The 9,065-nt window shown below is 42.0% G+C and overlaps 1 protein-coding gene across 1 annotated transcript; it reads right to left on the bottom strand.

The window, feature by feature from the left end:
- Positions 1-4,752: 4,752 nt before the first annotated feature.
- Positions 4,753-7,323, bottom strand: LOC146361601 (T-cell surface glycoprotein CD4-like; the record flags this gene model as incomplete). Its single annotated transcript, XM_084922365.1, has 2 exons — positions 4,753-6,483; positions 6,981-7,323. Coding segments are annotated over 2 exons (441 nt in total), but the record flags the coding sequence as incomplete, so codon positions are not given.
- Positions 7,324-9,065: the final 1,742 nt, after the last annotated feature.

Genomic DNA, 9,065 nt, shown 5'->3' with positions numbered 1-9,065 from the left:
ACCAACACAATAGCCTGTCATTAACATGACATAATTTGTCTGAAATGTGTCAGCCATGATCATATGACATTAAAGTATCCAGATTACAAATGCAATGTCGATGACTTTTGGGGTGACTGTGGGTTTGTGCTCCACCCCACGGCTGTATGTTTCCTGATTTATAAAATCCTGGAAACACCCCTGCTTATACCTTCTTTTTTCTCCCATTTCCCTTTATCTTTTTGTGTTTTAATAATTGAATATGTTCATTTTGTGTGATAAATATTTTGTGTGTGTGCATGCTTTCAGAGATATTGGGTTTCTGTTCACAGTCACTGCACTGATTGAAGGCAGAATAAATAACATGAAAACTTTCATCCTGGCAGCTGTGTAAGGTGAGCGATTCTCTAAAAGATACACGCAGACATCATCAAACTGGGGCTCTTGTAGAGATGTTACCCCAGAATTGATAGTTTCTCTTCATATCTTCATTTTTGCTCCATGGATAGATGATCCAATTAGTCTGGGCTTGAGGCAGGTGAACAAAAACAAAACTTTTGTCCAGCAGTACCACTGACTGTCCACTACTGGGAGTCTGATGTTTTGCTCACCAGGGTAGCAAGTCGGTCACGTGACTGTATACTGTATGATGAGATAAGTTCATATTGCTTGAATGTGTTGTTACAGTAAACAAGAGCAGAATAAATGAAAACAAACTCAACAAAAATCTCTCAGCTTTGAAATGAAAATACACCAGAATGTATCAAAAATGAATCAGATGTGCAAATATCACATTGTTATGAACAAGAGCAGCTTAAAGAACCCCCAGAAAACCCTGAAAGACATTTCAAAGAAATACATTTAAACTTGTTGAACATCACATTGTAATACCATGGCCCTTGTAACCCACTGTTTATTTTTGGCCACTAGCTCCCGCAAGATTTGGGTTGGGTCCCGTAGGATGCCAGATGCCAATGCTGGGCTCTACCACAGACCTCCAGGTGTGTTTAACTCCTACTTCATATGCAAATTTCAGAGGTGAAATGAAACCCTGCCCTCCTACGTACACACTGGCAGTCTTTTCTTTCCATCTCGAAAAAATTATTAACATTTGTTTTGTACTAGCAGCAGTAGTGAATGACAGTACCGATCAGTCTGTGTTGGAAACCGTGCTTCATTAAGAGTTAATGAAAAAGATCAGAAATGTGAGGTTTGTAGTGAGATGCAGGTGGCCCGGCATTGACTTGACGTCTCCAGATGAAGGTCCAGAAAAATTCATCTCAGGTTTGGAGACACATCTATCTGCAATAAGATAAACCACATGAGGCAGTAGCTCTGATATCACTTCTTTTTCTTGCATCCTATGCATCTTCTAATGATATAATGTGGCATAGGATTCAGAATGAAAAGAAACTTCTGAATTATTAATCCAAGCAGTTTTTCACACTGGGGAGATGCTTCTTTATTGACTGTAAGAACCAGAAGAGTTTTGAGTGCTATAAGGTTATGCTGTTTGTGGAGAGTGTGATCGGTAGGAGTTCTAGTTTAACTGTGTTGTTTGAGCACGTTAACTAAACCACATACCAATAGATGGGAAAATGTTGCTTACATCGCTTCACTGAAATTGGATATTCTCCAACTATAAGATCTCTGACGGTTGTTTGACATCATTTATTATGCCTGCCTGGATGTTTTGTTTGACCACAGTGATACGAGCACACTGATCTGACCTTGAAGTCCATCTGTGGGATGATGCACTTGTACAAATTGCTGTCTGATATCTGGATGCTCTTCAGGAGGACAGAGAAGTTTCCCTCTATGTACAGATGAGGAAAGCTCTGAACCCGCCCTCTGAAAGTCTGATGTTGAAAGCAAACATCTGTGTTGCCATCAGTGATGTCCAACAGGATTCTGCCTTCTCTGTCCTCCCAAAGAACCTCAAACCTCTGAGGTAAACGCTGCAGCTCGGAGCAGATGCAGGGCAGCAGAACGTCATGTCCAGCCGGAGCGCAGACATCCAGAATGCTCATTGACAGATACACAATGTGTGTAACATGAATAGGATGACATATAAAAGCATGGCTCAGTGTGAGCTACACATGAGATAATGTTTAGCAAAGCCCCTCACAGATCCCAGTCTGATCTCTCTGTTCTGAAAACATCAAACACACTGATCACTGCAGACGTCTGCAGGGGATTTAAACCCTTCCAGTGATTGAGAACGAAAAAGAACACAGAGGAAGACTCACCTTTGTTGAAGCTGATGATGAAGATGGTTTAGAGGACAGCGGGGCTGTAAAGCAAAGATATAATGTGTCAACACACGACTGCAAATATATCTCAGTGAGAGCAGGTGAACTACAGGCCTCTCCCCAGTCTCTGAATACAGCAGTTTGGCTGAACAGGGCACAGATACAGGGTACTTTAAACTCTCAGCAGACCACAGGTGAAGCAGCGTTTTAGCTGCAGACATTAAACTGGATACGTTGGAAACTGTGAAAGGACCCGAGGAACTCACAGACAGCGCATACAAATAGAGAACAGGCTCCGGTGATTCTGCAACTTTGCAGTCACTGTGTTTTCCATGCTCCCCTCCGACTGCAGCTAGCTACTAAGGAGCGTGTGATCGGACAATCAATCCTAGCTATTCTGCCAGCCTACCTGGTGCTGCCCACTGAACTCACTGCATTGCCTCTGCAGCAGAGCTGCAGACCACACCCTGCAGCACACCCGAGGATTTGTGTGGCAGTTTCACTTTTTTTGCCATGAACGAACACAAATTATTATCTGATATCTTGAGATCACAACTAATTCAAAACTCTGCCATTCATTTGTCCCATTGGAGCTTAGTAAGGCATCATATGCCCCGTCGGATACTAAAATCACACAAAGTTGCTTGACTGGGCAAAAATGGGCAACTCTTATAATCTGGTAGGAAACACAAAGAATAATAAATTTCAAGTGTTGAGTTTACAACAGAAGCCTCAATTGTGTCATTTATTACAGTAAATCACAACGAAAGAACATTTTAAAAATGGCATTTTAATGAGTTTCAACCAGAAGTGGCTGTGATGGAGCCAAGTGGTACAATTGGATGCATATAATTATTATATTTCCACATATACAATTATAGTATTGATATATTTAAGCAGCTGAAGTTAGAGCAAAGAATTAAAAAAATAAAAGCATGTGAACTAGACAGAAATGGCCATCATAGAGGGTTAAATCATATTTGATCAGAGACTGAAGCTTTGAGCGACACCTAGTGGCCGTATGACACCGCCGCTTCAATACAAGCTTCGTAATTAAAGGTCCATCGTCCATGAACCACTGCTTTAAATCATCTTCAGTGCAGAAAAATGCATGTGACCAATGGCGTCACATGATTGGATCACACGACTGGTCCAAACCATTTGATAGTGTTACGTAACGTGAGATGCGTGTGAACGTGTGTTTTTGAAAGCAGGAGAAAAGAAACTAAAAACTGTTTCCACAGGCACGCCTTCTTCCAACCGCTGCTTTACACAAGTTTATAGATCCATCTTTGCAAAACTGTATTTATATCATTTGCATAAGCCCAAGTTACAGCCAGCACTTTGTTACAGACACATTCTTCTGCTGTCTCCTATTTCACCACTAGATGTCGCTGAAACTGAGCTTTGAATGAATGAAGTGGTTCAATACTGGTGCATTTCTTCATTTGGGCATCACAAGTTACACCCAAAGCCATCAAGCTGCTGTTTAACTCCAAGTTTAAGGAACACGTATCCCCAACAATATGTCACTGCTGCACCACTAACCTTATCCAAAGAGTCTTGAACGAGCTCTGCTTCTAAGCTTGGCTGCTCTGAAATCAAGCACCCTGTGCTCTGCTACTTGCACTGCAGTCTCCAGCACATCAGTCCATCCACACAGAGCCACAGCCCTGAGCTTCGACCCCCCCGCCCCACCCACATCCACAGTGCGTGACTGTGGTAGAGATGTGGTCTCTGGCCTGCTGCAGTGGAGTGGGGGTGCTGTGATGTCAGGGGGAACAGGTAATGGTTATGAGACTAATAGTGACGGAGAAGACTAATGGGAGGGGTGTGTATGTGGTGGAGGAAACCACGCAGAGAGCTGGCTCCAGGCTGGAAGACTGTGCTGAAACTAAAAGAGTGCTTGTGATCAAAATAAAGCCTTTTAGCACGCCAAGTGTACGCTGTGTGGATCCAGTCTCTTCACAGTGACAAAAGCATCATTTGCTGCTGGCTGACTGTCTACAGTCATAGACACAGTGACCTCAGTCCCTCCCGTCTGCACAATCTCCTTGTTGTTGTGTTCCACTTAAAATGTGTAAACATTAACAAGTAACGCAAGCGGGCTTCAACTATTTCAGAGCTGCTGCTGTGATTTCAGTCAAATCTAATCTTTTGATGTTTGGTTTTAGTCTTTTTTATTATTAGTGCATTTATAGCAAATGCCAGAAGCCAGACTTCAGAAGCAGCATCAAGCTTGTGATAACAAATTTTTACCTAATTATAAAAAAAACCAAGAGACCAAAGGTGTAATAACAGCTGTGTATTGTCTTTTATATCTGAAGAAAGTATTTAAACCCAGGGCTTTGCCGGTTCAGGAGAGACTCTGCTGGTCGTTAGTTCTGCGATGGCTGCTCTCGCCAAGCTTGGTTATGTTTTTTTTTTTTAATTTTTCATTAAAGGATAATGGCTACTACTCACCGTTTGTCTGCAAACTTTATTAAATGAAAACTTCCACAACACTATAAAACAGCAGGGCTGGAATGCAATGTGCAGACATAATTTTTGCAGTCCGACTTCTGCATATTGTAGCGTCAACATGGAAGACATCCGCATCACATTGTTAAGGAGAGACGAGTATAAGAGGAAGTGTATCAGAGCGTCAGTCAGCTGCTTCAGGTCCAGCAGGAGGCGAGGAATCAGAGAAAAACTCAGTTTGTTGCAGAAGACCTGGCAGTGAGCAGGTGATGTTCGCAGAGTCTATTGCCATGGTAACTGACTCAGTTAAGTAAATTCTCATTCTGGAACAGAAAACCTCAGTGTCCCTCATCTCAGGATTAACAAAGTTGTTAACTACACCTGCTTCCAGCCCAGATTAACAGATTAACTGATTGGTTGACAAGCATCTTTTTTTGTTGTTTTTCAAAGAAAGATAACTCCATCTCCACCTTGTAGCATCACAATGTAATTTCTAATAGTTAAAATCATCCTGGTCACAAAAGATAAATTCAAACAAAAGAGGTTATGTTCTCTGAGGGACACCTTGAGAAAAGTTTCTTACTACCTGATCCACTTTAACAGTACAGAAAAGCCAAGTATTATTTGTACTAACTACCAAACTGTGCTCCTTAGTGTCTTGATGCATGCTCAATCGTTTATACTGCACTAAACTGCCCAGTATTTTTGTGTAACATTTGAATAACACAAAGTTATTCTATTTAGTTTGGTTTTCAGGATGTTTCACAATAAAAAAAAATACATAATTTATTAAAACACACCAAATCCAATATGTGATTACAAATTATTACATCAGACATTTAAATGTACAGTCCTTACCTTTAAATGTAACCTCTCTCTTTCTCTCCTGTCCTCTTTCTTATCTTTTTCCATCTCTGAGTGAAGTTAGTGCATTCTTTTTTTGCCCTGTGAAATACAGCAGCTGGACCTTTAGCTAACAACACACTGTGAGACAAATTGAAAACAAACAATTTGTGTGTTTGCTGATGTTTGTTAATCTGATAGAAACACTGTAGAAATGTTAAATCGTGGCGAAACGTTACTCCCTTTATGATTATTCCTATTCTGTAGCATTAGCTAGATGCTGACTACAACTTTGGGACACCTGTACTGTTTCCGGCCCACTTTAACCCCCGAGTATACACCTATTGATGATACTGTTGAAACAAATGTAAGGAGTAGAAAGTATAAATATTTGTTTAAAAATGTAGGAAGTAAAAGTCAGAAGTTAGAAAAATAAATATTCATGTAAAGTACAGATACCTAAAAACTCTACCTAAGTACAGTAACAAAGTAATTACGTCCCACCTCTGGTTGCTGGTACTGCTGTTCAAGGTGCAGTAGCACCGACAGCTAATGTGTTCGTTACTTTGACACATTTGCTGCATCTATTTTTAGTTTTTCTTTTCTTTTCTTTTTTTTATTGTTTTCTCTCAGCTTCTCAGCTCCACTTTTAGTCTCTTCTTCCACACTAAATTTTTCTAGCTGAGTGAGCGCACAGCGAAGGTAGGGAAGGGACCGGTTACATTAAAAGATGTGACTGAAAATGAACAAATGGGCTGTTGTCCGTCCTTGTACTGTGGGTGCATAGCAGCACTTCAAGCCGGCCCGTTGGCCCACTGGGAAATGCCAGATTACCAGTCCAGCCCTGGCATTTACTTTAAAGAGCAGAAAAGCACAAACAGAGGAGCAGAGAGGAGAACCAGGTGGTGGCTGGAGGAGGTTACTGTTGCACCATGTGATGTGGGTTTCTCTGCAACACAAAATACAAAACATAATTTTAATAAGAGCTGACAGTATGAAAAAAAACAAACCAAAAAAACATAAATTATTATTTTTTCTTTCAAGGAAGAAAGCCTGAACTAGTGATCCTCATTTAGACTGAAACAAGCTACAAGAAGCACATCCTCTTAGTGGTACAGTAAATTAACCATGCATTCTAGTGAGTCAGTAAGCTCTCGATGATCTGTTTCCTGTTTGATCTAATTGGTTTTTAACATTACTGCTGCTTCTAGAAATAAACCTGACACTGAAATACAGGAATATAATTTGTGAGTTGATCAGAAACAAGCAATAGATCATCTTTAAACACAAGGACCAATTATACAAAACACCCACAAGAAGTTCTGTCTGCTAAAGGATCATCTGATACCACAGGTGTAAGCAGTCGTTCCGGTGTAGCACATTTAATCTATTGATGTTTGTCTGTATTCCACCTTCCTAATAAAGTGCTCGTGCTGCTGAACTGACCTGTGACATTCAGAGTCATCTTGGCCTGATAGTCCACTTTGGGGATGTCGCACTCGTATGGGCCGGCGTCGTCCATCCTCAGATCCTTTATGAGGATGGAGAGGTTTCCGTTCTTGTAATAGTCTGGGAAGCTGAACACTCGACCTGTGAACTTTGCATCTATTTTATCCTCTCTGCTGTTGATGATGTCCAATACAACTTTGTCATCCTTGTCCCTCCAGAAGGCAGTGACCGGCTCGGACAGCTGGTTAGAGCAGATGCAGGGCAGGAGGACCTCATCCCCGATGAAGCCAGTCCTCACAGACTGGCTGCTGCCTGCAGGACAACAGGACAGGTGAGTAACAGGTTACCTGTGCACAGCTCCACCACAGCTCTTTGGTTTAGCACATTTGGTGACCTCAGTAACACAGCAGAATCAACACTTACTGGATGCTCTTCTGCTGGTGGACAAAGTAAAAAACTCAGCAAAAACTCGTGAATTTCTCCAAACATAGAGAGGCCTGTCACTTTTTACTATCATTAAAATCCTCCACATAATGATGAAAAGACTTGAGCTCCAATCCTGGATGCTGGCTTTTCCATTGCTGCTGCACTGCCTAATGAATACTCAGTGCTGTGATGAATCTGAATGGCTGTGAGTGACGTAAAAACATCAACACCTCATAGCAAAGGTCATTCACTCAAACAGAAGCAGTTCTTTACTGCTATCCCTTAGAAGCTGCTCAACTCTAAATCTTTGTTGTTGGACTTTAAACGGCCTCAAAGACTGCAGACTACAAACACATTTTTCAAACTTGAATCCAAGTCCTTCAAAGTTCCTCCTACGCTTTGATTTTCAGACTTGACTTCATTGTAACTGAAATCCATATAGATTCTTTCATTATATTCTTATGATAAACTAAATTATTTGTAAACTGAGTATAGACGAGGTACACTACATTCCCCAAAGTCTTCAATTGTCTGCCTTGACATATGAAGTTGAGTGACAGCCCATTCCTAATCCATTTAACATTCTGTCAGGGTCCTGGATCTGAGCGACCCAGGGTCCCTGAGCAGTTATGGACATGTGTATTTTTGGTGCTGCTGTCCCTCGTCTTCCTGGTTTGTGTCTGTGTGTACTGAGCACTGGTCTACAGGAGTCTTCAGGCCTGGTGGGTGTGCCCTACCAGGTGGCTGGCCACACCTGAGGAAATGATCACACACACCTGCAGCTGATCAACCATCATCGAGGGAGCTACAAGGCAGTGTGGCTGAGAGCTCCTAGACGCTGGATCGTTGAGTGATTTCCCGTCAGTTTCTCAGCAAATGTGCGAAGTAAGTGCCAGTCTGCTGTTGTGTGAAGGTACTCATAGCCGCCTTTGTGTGTGTGTGTTTCCCAGGATGATTTGTGGAAACGAGGAAGCAGCTGACGCAGTGTACATAGGGAATGGGGACACGGAGCATGAGTGTAGGGAGAAGACACGGAACGGGAGTCGGGAACACACTGGGGATTTATTGTTGTGTATTAGTTACGTCACTGTAAATAAACGCACTGCTTGCATTGAAGAGTTCTGCATTTTGGGTCCTACTTCACCACACACCCACAGTTGGCCAGCGCTAACCGTGACACATTCAATTCAATGTTTTTTTTTTATATTGCACTAAATCAATACAACAGTTACCTTAAGGTGCTTAATACTGTAAAGCAGCGGTCCCCAACCTTTTTTGCGCGACAGACCGGTTCATGCCCGACAATATTTTCACGGACCGGCCTTTAAGGTGTCGCGGATAAATACAACAAAATAAAACTAGTACCGGTACCGAAAAAAAGATTTATTCATAACACACGTGAAAAGACCAAGGAAAACCGAGTTAAGGATAAAAACGATAACAAAATAACGCTGAAAACCGATAAAAACCCTGAAAACCATACATTTCACACCTGAGCCTCAACTCTCGCGGCCCGGTACCAAACGACTCACGGACCGGTACCGGTCCGAGGCCCGGGGGTTGGGGACCGCTGCTGTAAAGCAAAGACACTAGAATGATACAGAGAAAAGCCCAACAATCAGACAACCCCCTATGAGCAACTACTTTGGCAACAGC

The sequence above is a fragment of the Perissodus microlepis genome, chromosome 23 (assembly GCF_051167445.1).
Source record: "Perissodus microlepis isolate ML-2025 ecotype Zambia chromosome 23, ASM5116744v1, whole genome shotgun sequence".
Taxonomy (NCBI): Eukaryota; Metazoa; Chordata; class Actinopteri; order Cichliformes; family Cichlidae; genus Perissodus; species Perissodus microlepis.
Note: the sequence above shows the minus strand (reverse complement) of the source record. Positions and strands in the feature narration are given on the sequence as shown.